Source organism: Cyprinodon tularosa, unplaced genomic scaffold (genome assembly GCF_016077235.1).
Source record: "Cyprinodon tularosa strain WSP-4 unplaced genomic scaffold, ASM1607723v1 ctg521, whole genome shotgun sequence".
Classification (NCBI taxonomy): Eukaryota; Metazoa; Chordata; class Actinopteri; order Cyprinodontiformes; family Cyprinodontidae; genus Cyprinodon; species Cyprinodon tularosa.
In genome coordinates this window covers 215946-230592 of record NW_024039254.1, presented here as the reverse complement: position 1 = coordinate 230592, position 14647 = coordinate 215946, and the positions used below count along the sequence as shown (strand labels likewise).

Sequence of the window (14647 nt, the reverse complement as noted above, 5' to 3'; positions counted from 1 at the left end):
GAACAAAGGGAGAGACACAAAGAGAAAAACAGAAAATTAGATTTTTCTAGAAACTGTTCATGCAGATCAGGGGTAACCAATTAAAAATCAGAATAAAGAAAATCATCAACCAGTAAAGGTCCGGAGACATTTTTATTATAATCTGTTACTTTAAACAGAATTTAACACTGAAATAAAATGAATGCAACCATGTTATATGAAAATTTATTTTTAAAAAAAGATAACTTTTTTTCATTTTAAACTCTAAAGTTTTTTTTAAGTACAGAACAAAAATCTTTCATTTTGGTTTACAGACAATTTCCTGATTCACATATTTTATAAAATGCCTGAACTGACCGTTTGTTATTTTTCTTTCTTTTTTCTGCCTAAACGATAGTCTAATCAGGGCTTCCAGACACAGGAAACAACGACAGATGTTAAGGTTCATCACACTGCTAAGCAGAATCGTCACTGGAAATGGTGCGGTACGATAGGGAAGCTAGGATCTCTATGATTGTCTGAAGTTCTCTGATTATGGAGGCTGACTGTAAGGAGATGACGCTGTCTGCTGATGAGCTCTTTATTATTTGAGAACTAAGCCAGAACTAAACCGCGCTGAGCCCTACTGATGAACAGAGATGGGAAGTGGGAACTGTACTCAAGTAGATTTTTTTTGATATTTTTACTTTACTTTACTACTTATTTTTATGGCGACTTTTTACTTCTACTCCTTACATTTTTACACAAAGATCTGTACTTTCTACTCCTTACATTTTAAAAAATTGGCTCGTTACTTTAGTTTTGAATCATTTCAAGGGAGTTACCGTTATTATTTTTCACGTCATCAATACCAAATACAATCTAATTGGATGGGAATCTACGTTGCATTTGACGCACCACTACAAGATGAATCGACAGATTCGACGGTATTCATTCGCGGCAAATCATAGCAGCTTGGTGGCGGTGGCGTTAGCATAGTAGCATGGACGACGAGATGATTGAAAATGAACACAACGGAGATCTAGTCCTATTGGCAGACATCCATTTAAAATGTAGGCAACGGCATGAAAAAAGTGGTTTCTACTTTTACTTTAATACTTTAAGTAAATTTACAAGCCTGTACTTTGTTACTTTTACTTGAGTAAAGAAGTTTAATCAGTACTTCCACTTTTACCAGAGTATTTTTAACACAAGTATCTGTACTTTTACTCAAGTACGGAAAGTGAGTACTTTTGCCATCTCTGCTGATGAACTAGTACCATGTTAGCACGGTTTGGTTGTGTCTGGCATGGTTCAGTTGTGCGTAACATTTACACTCAACAGTTACCTTGGTTACCGTGCTCGGACCAATCTCAGCAGTTTCAAAATGGTAGTGGAAATGGGGCTTATTGCCAGATGCCATCCAGTCTCTGTCCAATCAGAGCAGGAGTCGCACCTGGTCCACGTTGGACTCCATCCTTCTGGTACCGGTCCTGTTCAGAACCTTTATGGACAGGATTTCTAGATGCAGCTAAGGACCAGAGGGGGTCTGGTTCAGGGACCAGTGGATCTCGGGAACCACCACCTGCAGATGGTGTGATTTTTCTGGCTTCTTCCTAACGGAGCGGTTCACATCAGTGTGAAGCAACTTGGATGAGAATTAACCCCTCCAAGTCTGTGGTCATGGTTCTGGTTCTGGTTTGGAAAAAAAGTATCTTGTCTCCTTTAGGTTGGAGGAGAGTTCCTGCATCTGAAAACTCAGAGCTTCCAACCTCTGGAGTAAAATGAATGTGAAAACAATACCGTCAAAATAATGTTAATGTTTAGTTTTTTAGTTATTTTCACATGGACATCACCATTATGTTTAAGCAGAAATGTATTTACATTTAGGGTAAATGACGTATGCTAGCTTCTATAGTGTTAGCTCTGTCCAGCCAAAGCGCGATAAGTAACTTTAAATATTTTCAGTTTACACCGACTGAAAGAGGCTTCACTTTCGCTTTAATCATTCCCTCCATATCCTCCAATTTGATTTTGATTTCATGTTAGCTTCTGCTAATAGCATTAGCTTTAGCTAATGTAGTAAACAGTTGATCACACATGAAAATTCTGAGGCAGTGTTGCATTGATGCATCCTCTAAATTTACACCCAGTCAGTCACTATATGAGGAAAAACAGCTCAGAAAATGTTAGCCTTGCATAATGTTAGCCTCGGATAATGTTAGTCTTCCATAATGTTAGCCTCAGATAATGTTAGCCTAGGATAATGTTAGCCTCGGATAATGTTAGCCTAGGATAATATTAGCCTAGGATAATGTTAGCCTCGGATAATGTTAGCCTTCCATAATGTTAGCCTCAGATAATGTTAGCCTAGGATGATGTTAGCCTCGGATAATGTTAGCCTTGGATAATGTTAGCCTCGGATAATGTTAGCCTTGCATAATGTTAGCCTCGGATAATGTTAGCCTCGGATAATGTTAGCCTCGGATATTGTCTTTACTCGGCAGGTTCCAGTGCAGTTGGAGCTAATTGCACCATCATCCCAGAAAAATATGACCACCGACAGCGACTGCTCTATAATGTTAGCCTCGGATAATGTTAGCCTCGGAAAATGTTAGCCTCGGATAATGTTAGCCTAGGATAATATTAGCCTCGGAAAATGTTAGCCTAGGATAATGTTAGCCTCGGATAATGTTAGCCTAGGATAATATTAGCCTCGGATAATGTTAGCCTAGGATAATGTTAGCCTCGGATAATGTTAGCCTCGGATAATGTTAGCCTAGGATAATATTAGCCTCGGATAATGTTAGCCTAGGATAATGTTAGCCTCGGATAATGTTAGCCTCGGATAATGTTAGCCTAGGATAATATTAGCCTCGGGTAATGTTAGCCTAGGATAATGTTAGCCTCGGATAATGTTAGCCTATGATAATCTTAGCCTTGGATAATGTTAGCCTTGGATAATGTTAGCCTCGGATAATGTTAGCCTTGCATAATGTTAGCCTCGGATAATGTTAGCCTCGGATAATGTTAGCCTTGCATAGTGTTAGTCTCGGATAATGTTAGCCTCGGATAATGTTAGCCTCGGATAATGTTAGCCTTGCATAGTGTTAGTTTCGGATAATGTTAGCCTCGGATAATGTTAGCCTCGGATAATGTTAGCCTTGCATAGTGTTAGTCTCGTAAAATGTTAGCCTCGGATATTGTCTTTACTCGGCAGGTTCCAGTGCAGTTAGAGCTAATTGCACCATCATCCCAGAAAAATATGACCACCGACAGCGACTGCTCTATGGATGAAAAATATAACACAGGATTGATCATTTTTTAAGTAATTGTGAGATTTTATCAGTGGCGGCTGGCCAATAGAGGGCACTAGGGCACCACCCTACCCACACAATGGCCCTGGTTAAGACGTAAAAAAAAAATAACTATATATATATATATATATATATTTATATATATATATATATATACTGGTGTGATAACTTAGTATACGTTTGATTGGTTTTTGGTAAACATCTATTTTGAATTTTTAGCCCCCCCTGGGGCTAGAAATTTGGAACTAACAATTTTGAAGTTAATAGGAAAAAGAGAACATATTTCAGCAAACATTTTTATCTAGCCGTGGATCCCTTTAAGGGCCTCTTCATCCCAGGAACGTGCCTGTGCCTCTAACACACTCACCCCTTCAGCCTTCTCCTGGGTGTTGGCCAGCATCTCCTGAAGGGCTCGTACTGACAGAGACTGCTCCAGCACAAAGGTGCAGATGGAGAGATCTGGAGGCACATTCTGGAAGGAGGACACAGAGTGAAGGATGGATGTTTGTGGGAAACAGCCAGACAAACAGTCAGTCTCTGAAATATCTGAAACAATGGATGGCAGAGGCTTTTCCATCCTGCCTTTATTACGATACAGTTTTATCTGTATTGATCCATCCATTTTCCATCACGCTGCCCGGCCAGCGGGATACCATGCTCCAGCTTGCTTGACGTTGCCATGACAACGTAACTTATGTTGATTAGGCCTCAAAATAACTAAATTAAAATCCAAATACATGTAATAATACATTTTAAAAAGGCAAAATCATTTCCCAAAATATTAATACATTTTGCAAAGTATTTTCAATATATTTCTAACCTCCCTCTCACCACTAGGTTGCGCTGCAGCCTCCCCAGCACCCCCACTTCCTGCAGCCATGCATAAAGCTGATGTTGTGGATCGATATTTAATTCTGCAGCGATGGAATTGGGTGTTAATAATTTAACCGATATATGATCAGTATGGATTAATGTATCGTTAATCTGTTAATCTAAATGGTTCAGTCTCACTATCTATTATTAGATTTAGTTTTAAATTGTTCACCATGTAACATAATTCAGCTGATATCAAAATTATAACTGTATCAGTCAATCTATCAGTTGGTGATTTTAATCATAATTAATCAGATTGTTCCGGGCATTAAAGTCTCTCTATGTACCCAGAATCTGCAGTTTAAGCTAAAAGGCCGTGCAGGCAGCGTGCGCTCTGTTAGCTGTAGTTTAGGTTAACTCACTTTAATCATCTGTTTCTGCTGCATACATCCCACTGCAAACCACCAAGCACAAACACAGAACTACATCCTGGAAGAACGCTGCATTTAAAATATGTAAATATTTACTTTTACACAGAATAACAGTTTGGATGCCTCTAAATCATCTAAAAACTTTTTCTACCAGAACTTCTATGATAATTTTTATAAGCCTGAAGGCTTCATCCTTTAACCTGCTGATCCCTTTAAATGCCATTAGTTATTCCATTCTATTCAGTTTATTTCTATAGCTCCAATTCACATCATGTCATCTCAGGTCACTTAACAGTTCAACCAGATCATCCAGTCAGATTGATTCAGTTTTCTATCTAAGGAAAACCAACTGATGGCATCGACTCATTGACTCAAAGGCAATCCTTCTCTATTTTATTTTACTTTATAATATTTTGTTTTATTGGCCAAATAAGTATTTCAGGTTGGTATAGACTGACCAAGGCGCCCCCTGCTTTGCGATCAATGGTACTACCCACAGCTCACAGATCTTTTTTAATGGTGTGACATTTGGGTCAAAAGTGAAAATAAAGTTGAATTTGTGAGTCACAGCAGCAGATTTGTGCTGTTGTATTCATTGATTTGTATTTGTGTTAAGGAAAAAAAAATATATATATATTTTTGAAGATTTGAATACATGTGTTTGAATTTGTTTTGCACCATTTGTTTTAGATCAACTGTAGCAAAATTGAACGGACAATTGTTTAGTAATTGTGACAGATTAAAAAAACCTACAATTACAAAACACCAAAGTTACAATGCACAAATAGTTTGGTAAATATAATTCTTGACCATTTGGAACAAAACTTAGAATCTCAGAGTTTTATAATTTGCAACTTGTAGAACAGAATTTGTGTACTTGTACTTAAAATTCAACAGGTGGGGAAAAAATTGTTACTTGGGATTTTTAAAAATTTTTTATTCTGCAAATACAAAACTTAGACCGTAAGTCTCTCTGAAACTTCAAATTCACACTTACAATGCACAAATAGATTTGAAACAACTTCATAGAGGGGTGCTGGTGCCTATCTCCAGCTGTCGATGGGCGAGAGGCGGGGTCCACCATAGATAGGTTGCCAGTCCATCGCAGGGCAACATGGCTTCTCCTCCAGAGTACCCAGAGAGAACCCATGAATGCACAGGGAGAACATGGAAACTCCATGCAGAAAGACCCCGGGCCGGAAATCGAACCCAGCAGTGCTACTTACTGCCACTGAGCAGCCCATAATTTATTTGCAATATTCTATTATATTATATCTGTTTTATTCTAATCTATTGTCAGAAGATAATCACACTAAACCCACCAATTAGTACAGCGGTTCCTAGAGAGGGGTTTGGACTCTGATATATAAGGAGGACTGAACTATAACTTTAAATATGTAAATTTGAACTTTCTCATTAAGGCCTTTTTCTCTAGTTTAGCAGCGTTAGCTTTGGATTCCCAGACTGAGATGTTCTCCCTGAATCAGAAGCTCATTCAGACAATCGTCTCCCTGCATCGCTGCACTGATGCAGTCATTCATGGAGACATATGATGCACAACAGGAACCATTCATTAAGCTGACTTTTCTGTGTCAAATATTGTGATTTTATTTGTCACTGAAACTTTCTAAAAAATAAGTCATTATTCTAAAAACATTAAAGAATCAAACAGATAACATAGAAAGTATTTTAATATAGAAACATGAGTTTAACTTAAATAAACTTTGTATTTGCTAATATAAAACAGTTCTTTGTTGGTCATTGTGGGACCTACTGCAGATCATGTTCAGTACCTTGGAGTTAGAGATGGACTCTAAGAAGCAGAGTCTGTTTCCGAAGCCCTCCGCTGCCAGGCAGAGCTTCTGCTGCTCCTTTTGGATGGTAGCCGAGCACTGAAGGACCACTTCATCATCCTGAACACACAAAACAACAGAGCTGGGAGTGAGCATGATGAAGAGTAAACCTTTCTGCTCCTACAAAGCCTCCGATACAGTTTACAGGCTTAGGCTAACAAATTGTCTTTTTTTTTTCTCTTATCTTAAAAAGAGATTCACCGCTCCAATTACTTCACTACTTCAATCTGAATATTTGCAAATTCAGATCCTTTTCCAAAAACAGAGCTCTGTCTGCTTTCATAAAGAAAGCATATATGTGAATCCCAAACCAGCAGCTCTAGAATAGTATAAGGGCAGAAAGGAAGTCATAAATACAGTAAATCATGTTAACAGAACAGATTCCATCCCAATAAAAAATGTTAGCTGAAAGGGTTAAAAGTTAGTTAATTCATACAATCAAAGACGCCTATAAAGGAGTAAAATGTTCTGGCATTGAACAGTTTTATAAAAATATTAATGTCCTAAAAAATCTATTGATAATTTTTTCCTCAGTAATAAACTCAGTGGAGTTTATTTCTATAGTGAGTTATCACAACATGTCATCTTAAGGAACTTTACAAAGACAATTAAATTAGATCATCCAGTCAGATTAAAGGTTCAAATCTTCTGTTAAAAACAGAAAAACAGCTGATTGTATCCAGTAATTGACTTTTACCCATAATGAAAAGTTAGAGATTAAAATAAAAAAGTACTTTAGAGTGGGAGAATAGACAGAATGAAGCAGAATGATGAAATAGGGGTCCCTATGTCCTCCAGGAGTCTAAGCCTATAGCAGCATAACTATAGAGGTAGCTCAGGATAACCTGAGCCACTCTAACTATAAGCTTTATCAAAAAGGAAAGTTTTAAGCCTAGCCTTAAAAGTAGTAAAGACTAAATCTGGTAGTTGGTTCCACAGGAGAGGAGCCTGATAACTAAAAGATCTGCCTCCCATTCTACTTTTAGAAATTCTAGGAACCACTAGTAAACCTGCAGATTGAGAACGAAGTGCTCTGTTAGGAACATAAGGAACAATCAGATCTCTGATATCAGATGGAGCTTGGCCATTTAAGGCTTTATATGTGAGGAGGAGGATTTTAAATTCTATTCTGGATTTAACAGAAAGCCAATTAAGAGAAGCCAGGATAGGAGAGATATGATCTCTCTTTTTAATTTTCATCAGAACTCTGGCTGCAGCATTTTGGATCAGCTGAAGGCTTTTAACTACAGATTTGCAATAACTGTATGTATGGTTCGTTCTGATGTTGTATTTGTTCGGTATTGGAATCAGTTAACATTTAAACCTGCAACAGAGATGGAAAAAGTTGTATTGGGACAAGAATGGAAGAATCTGCTCCAATAGACCGGGCCCATTTTAGACTTTTCTTCATTATTGAGACCATTTATGATATTTACATCTGATTTTTTATTTTTATTTATCTACTTATTGAGAGGTTAAAATAATAATAACCCCTTATTGTTCTAGAAATGCAAACCAAACAAAACAAGTTTCTTTCCTGCAGGAAAGGAGAGCGACCAGACCCACTGAGGAGTCTTTGCTCAACTCTGTCAGATCCTAGGGGTCAAAGGTTACCAGGAGGGGTCAGAAATCACCAGGAGGGGTCAGAAGTCACCAGGAGGTGTCAGAAGTCACCAGGAGTGGTCAAGGGTTACCAGGAGGGGTCAGAAGTCACCAGGAGGGCTCAGAAGTTACCAGGAGGGGTCAGAAGTCACCAGGAGGGCTCAGAAGTTACCAGGAGGGGTCAAAGGTTACCAGGAGGGGTCAGAAGTCACCAGGAGGGCTCAGAAGTTATCAGTCACCTACGGTAGCATAGCTGGATAATATCAGGCCCAGAGAGAAATATTTGCTCTCCACTTTTAGAACAACAATTAAACATTCCTGATGGGCCAGATGTCTGTAACTTAAAATAAAATGATAACATTTACATTTTCTAACAATTCCCTCCTGCTTATCGTTTTATTTACATTTGAAGCATAACTTTAACCTACTTCAAGTGCTAATTACTTGCATGCTGCCTTTTCAATGAGGCTGTCATTTGTTAAGCATTTAACAAGAGAAAATTAAACTAAACTACGGGTTGTACTTCTTCTAGAGGGATTTATGAAAACATTCGATACTGAAACATTACATTTCCCTATAGTTTTAGCAAGCATAGATTTCTGGCAAAGGATTACACAAGCAGTAGAAACACAAAAAATAATAATAATAAGGGTGTCATTATTTTCAGCAAGAGGTGCCACCACAGTTCTGACACTTATCATCTCTGTCTGGTTTTATTCCATCATTAGAGGCTGAAAATGGAATTTAAATCAATGCTGAAATCAGTGGATGCTGGATGAAAATGTAAAGATTTACTCTGAAGAAGAAAAAAACACATTATCAAATGTAAAACAGTGAAGATAAATGTAGAAGTAGTTATTACACAGTGACAGTGTGTGAATATCAATACCTGTGCATTTAACTTGTCTATGTATGTCAATGGGGGGGTGGGGGGGGGGTGCTGTAGTAAAAGATGAGCAGTGAAAGCCTGCTAATAGATCCTCTCTACTCCACTGCCAAATGCACACAGAGGTTCCCCTGCTGCACAATGAGCCCAGTGGCTCCATGTGACTACAGTAATCCTCTTAGAGTTCCGATACTAACAGCACTACAGCATGTTCTACATCACAGTGTTTGAATCGATTAAAAACGGGTCTATGCTCAGATCTAATCCTGCAGGAGCTGAAACAGGAACCTGTTTGCTGCACCAGAGGCATCCAACTACACATCAGGAGCTTCACTCCACTGTAACCTCCTCTGAGGTGACCGCTAATGATGCCCATAAAACAATTATCCAGAAACGAGGTGTTGGTTTACTGCGAACAGAACCAAACCATCACTGCATTCATTCACTAGTTTACAAGAGAATCCTGAACGACTTTCTCCAGAAAACGGACAAGATATTCCCTCTCAGGATTAGCATGTGTTTGGGACGGTAATCCCACTGGTTGGATCCTCTGATCAGCAGCAGCGTGAACAGAAATGCAAACCTGAGCATGAAAAGCGAAGCTTCGTTAGCTGTCTGAGTTTCATTTCACTGCACTCAGAATAAGGCGGGATTAACGGAGGGCTTCAGGCAAATGCTCTGTTGCATAATCTTGTCTCTGAAAGCATCTCCCTTTCTAAACACGGATCTTAGAGGAGCAGTGTGGCAGCACACGCTGCAGGATGCAGAAAACATCCCAAACTGTGTTTAACAGAGCGTACAGTGATATATATCTGTCCTAGTTGTTAGAGGAGCCGCCACTCTGGGTCAAAGCCGGCCCAAGGCGTAAGCAAACCAAGCTACAGATAATAGGGTCCCATGCAGGGAAACTAGGGGCCCCCCAAGAAAAACTATTTGTTTGGCCTTTTTTTGCATTTATAATGATTTCTATTCACAAAACATATAATTTCACAATTAAATAATTTGCATCAAAATATCTTAAACATTTTGAAATCATTATGTATACATCAAATATAAAATAATGTGTGTATTTATCAAGCTTATTTAATAATAGGCGTATTTTCTGTTTATTTGATTTGATTGATTTCATTTCAATTATTTTTTTTAGTATGGAGTGAATTTTGTTCCATTACTGTTTCCAGCAAAAATCATGTATGGATGGAAATTAACAAAACATTAAATTAATGGTTTAAAAATGCCGTAACTAAAAAAAAAAAAGGTTTGAAGAGCAACTTTTAACTAAACCGCTTTTTACTCGAAGTATTTCTTTTTGTCAATTTTTTTTTTCCTATTTTTTTTTATTTTATTTTCAAAGCTTGAATCAATTTACATTTTGTCACATTTTAAAATTTAATTTTTTTGTTTCCTTTTCAGGTTGAATTTTAGAAATTGCATTCTATGAAATCACGCTTTCCATTGTCTTTCCGTCAGGGGGCGGGTCTTCCTCCAGAGTGAGGAGTCAAGACGCATTTCTATTTCATTTCTGGATGTTAGCAAGGTTTTTATGGGTCAAAAGTGAACACTTGAATTAGGTTTCAATGTGAAAAGAGATTTGGAAAGAATGCAATGAAAAAGAGGAATTTGAAGCCAAAAAAAATCAAAATAATATGAAAAAAATTAGAAAATAATATCAGAAAAAATAAAATCTGAGAAAACAGCAAAGTTACTCCTGAAACCTTACTTTTGTTATCATAAAGTTTTAATTTTTTGATTGCACGTTTTATTTACAAAATTCTGTTCTTGTATTGCAACAATAAAGGCACAAAGTTCCCTCCATACATTTGACCTCATTATGTCTTTTTTTTACCCATCAAATTACTTTAATTATTTCTGTTTTTCTTGTACTGCAGGTTAAGTTTGCACGTGGCTGCTGCAGTGGGAACCAAAGACTATTGAACCACGTGATACTCTTCCTGTCAATTAAGTTCAAACTAGTTTGTTTTATTACTTTTAGTGACACTAAATAATGAGCAGAAATAGGAGCCGGCAAACAGCCCTGCCAGAGCTGCAATCAGTTTATAGTCAGTGTGTGAATGACCTGATCAGCTGATTGCAGCCAGAGATGTTATCACTTATGGGGGGGTGGGTTGGGGATTTACCATTTGTTGCCTAGGGCCCCATATTCCTGGGGGCCCCAAAAAACTCTGTTTCCATGTATGGTTAATACAACTATTGCTTATTTCTGCACATTAATTATGTTTTTGATAAAAATCCTTTGGCTAAAACGCCATCAGAACTCTTATAATATTAAGTGTGTTTCAGCCCCCCCTCCTTCAGTGTCCACCATATTGGATCAGTCCACTTGCTGCACATGTTCAGAAAGGTCCAAACAGACAGCAGCAAACCATCTGAAAACAAACGAAGCAAAGAGCAGTGTTGCCAACTTAGCGCTTTAGTCGCTATATTTAGCCACTTTTCAGACCCCTCTAGCACTTTGATTTCTAAAAAGCGCCTAGCGCCAAATCTAGCGACTTTTTTCTGCTACTGGAGACTTTGGAGACAACATCTAAAAGCAGCGAACTCTGCTCTCCAGAGCAAGTAGATTGGTAACCCCGCCTCCTGCTCTCCTCTATCTTGTCTGCTGTCATGATTCATGCAGCTATTATTTCATCCAAATGAAAAATGGAGAACAGAGAAGCAGATCATGGCTTGTCTACAGTGAAAAGAAGGACTGGGTTATTTACTTTGGCCTTTTTGGAAACACAGGAAGGAGCAATCAGCTAAGTGAGCTTAGTGCTTGGAAAAAATCTTTCATTCCTTTAGAGACACCATGAAAATTCAGCTGAGAACAAAACATAGAGAGGAAAACAAGAAGAAAATGGACAAGAAGAGAGGGACACAACCTAGAACAGATAATGGATGTCTATTCTATTAACATTTCTCTATCTTTAGAGTGGGTCTGTTTTATGTGTTGTCTTCTCCAATCAGAGGGCCCCTGCCTGTCTTTTTCTAGGGCCCCAAATTTCCTAAATCCGCCCCTGTATGGGTCACAAGGGTCCCGGCCTGAGGCCCTCAGCCCCAGATTGCACCTCAGGTGCTGCAAGCAGCCCACTGCTCCTGCAGTGACCAAGTCAGTGAGCGAGCTGTAACAACTTCACTTCGTCACCATCTGATCAAACTTAGCCGACAGGATCTATGAAATCAGCTGATTTTATTCCTCTGGATTTCATTGATGCCGTGCAGTAGAATATGGGGCAAACTATGTTAACTGGAAGTTTGGTGACATCATTACTGGTGGGAGATAACTGGGCCCCACTGGTCCCAAAGATGCAGAGACAGCAGCTCTGTGAGCGTCAACTCTAATTCCACCTGTTTAAGGCAAGAAAGGGTTTATATAATAAATCCTTCTAACCTATTCCTGTCCATGCTCACTCGCTCGCTCATTTGCTCTTCATTTTGCTCCCACTCACTCAACTCTTGCTCTCTCACCAGAGGGCTGCCTCGTTTGCCCACACACTGCGGTGCTCAAGTTTCCCATGAAAATATGAGCCTGAAAGAACAGCAGCCTGTAAACCGACAGTCGGACTGTTTTCCTCCAAATATTCTGCAAACAAACTCCTTCCATCCAACTTCTATGGTTTTAATGAACGCCTCTGAATAAATGATGAGGTTGGAGTTTAGAAGGAAGTGGACCGTTCCGGGTTCATGGCTGCTCTGAGGTTATTCTCTCTTATTAATTAATGACTGTGGTTTGATTGAGAAGAAGAAGAGCGCGTCTGTGTTAAATGGATGAACAAAAACAATCCCTACGTTTATGCATTTATTAGGCGACACAGTTAGAGATGGAAGAAAGGAATATTTCATAGAAAAATCCACATTTAATAGATGCTGTTTTTTTAAACACAACAACATTTTAATCTTCCAAATCTGCGAATCAGAGAGTTATAACATAAGATAAGACACGCCTTGATTGTCCCAGATTGAAGAAAAACAACAGAAACGTCAAAGTTTAGTGATGCAGGGGAAGAGAAAACATATTTTAGAGGGAAAAAATGTGCAATAATATTTGTCTTTTAAACCTTTTTATCTTACAATTGTTTTCATTTTTTTATATTTCTGTTTATTTTATTATTTTTATTCTTTTGACTTTTTCCTCATTTTAGTTTATTTTGACTTTGTTTTACATATTTTTTAGTTTTTTTTCCTATGTTTTTACTCTTTTGTCCAGTTTTTAGATCTTTTTAACTATTTTCTAATTTGTATTTATTCATTTGTTTTTTGTATTAAAATTATTATATTTTATGTTTTTTTCGTTTTTTCTTTTTTAACCTTTTTTTATTTTCAATTGTTTTTTTAATCTGCACCCCCATGTTAAGCGGACGCTGAGCTTTTGTGCACCTTCATTGCTCTTTAATATTTTTTCTAAGATCATATTTTATATTTGCTTTCCATGTGAAATCTTCAATTTTCATAAGTTACAAAAACAAAAGTTTTAGAATATTCATTACTGATAGGAAGACATATAGAGGGAAACCAGAAACCAAAGACTTCTTGAACGTTCTGACAGCAGCACTAATTATAGTCTAACAGCAGCTGTTAGGAAGGATCTGCAGAAGCGCCCTTTTGAGCACCTAGGATGCAACATTCTGTCATTGAAAGAGATCTCAATCTTGTTGTGTTTTTTTGTTTATCTTTGTTTTGTTTTCCATTTTTCTCAAATGCCCCCCCCCCCCTCGTTTATTTTCATTGACACATAACATTGAAATCATAAACAGAAAAATGAGACCTGTACTGTATTATAAATATGATGGATTACTTACTTGTTTTCAAATATCTAAAGCAAACCATCCTCAGAATAGTTTATATCTTTGGATTCCAACACTTACTTTCAATCTAGTTTATTTCTATTGCACCAATTTATATCATGTCATCTCAGGTCACTTTATAGAGACGATTCAACCAGATCATCCAGTCAGATTGATTCAAAGTTTTCTATCTAAGTAAAATCCAGGCGATTGCTTCGACTCATTGACTCTTCAGCAATCCCTCGCACTAAGCAGGCTTGTAGCGACAGTGGAGAGGAAAAACTCCCTTTGAACAGGAAGAAACCTCCAGCAGAACCAGGCTCAGTGTGAACGGCCATCTGCTGAGGCTAACTGGGGTTCAAGGAGACAGAAGCAGACATTTACCCCATTTCCACCACCCTCTGAATCCGATCCGTGCCAAGCTTGGTTCCTTACGACCATTTAGGCATCACCCTAGCACAGTTTCTCGTCTCCTAGAGGTGATCTATGGTACTGTTGCTCTTTAGAGGTAAACAAGCAAACCAACATAGCGGCGCTCGAAACATTCAGGAAGTTTGGTTATAATTGTGATATTTCGTTGTTTGCGGAGAGTCAGGCGAAGAAGGCAGCCTTTGGTGAATTTACTTAACAGAATCAGTTTTTGGGAAGTGGATACGATAAACGATAAATGATAATCAGGGCTTCCAGATGCAGGAAACAATGACAGACATTGAGGTTCATTGCACTGCTAAGCAGAATCGTCACTGCAAGTCGTGTGGCGTGTTAGGGAAGCGAGGATTTTTATGAATGTGTGAAATTTTCTGATTACGGAGGCTGACTGTGAGGAGATGACTCGGTCTGCTCTGCGCTATTTGTTATCTGAGAACCGAGCCAGAACTGAAACACGCCGAGCCCTGCTGATGAACTATTACCATGTTAGCACGGTTCGGTTGTGTCTGGTAAGGTCCGGTTCAGTTTTGCGTGCCATTTATACTTAACAGTTATCTCTGTTATCGTGCTCGGA

The 14647-nt window shown here is 38.3% G+C and overlaps 1 protein-coding gene across 1 annotated transcript in view; it reads right to left on the bottom strand.

Annotated features, from left to right (window-relative positions):
• The window catches only part of ryr2a (ryanodine receptor 2a (cardiac)), a 263016-nt gene that overhangs the window by 204607 nt on the left and 43762 nt on the right, over positions 1–14647 (bottom strand). The window contains exons 2-3 of the mRNA XM_038303941.1: positions 6313–6432; positions 3643–3747 (exon numbers count right to left, since the gene is read on the bottom strand). Of these exons, the coding sequence (XP_038159869.1) occupies positions 3643–3747; positions 6313–6432 (225 nt within the window). The remainder of the gene's footprint in view (positions 1–3642; positions 3748–6312; positions 6433–14647) is intronic.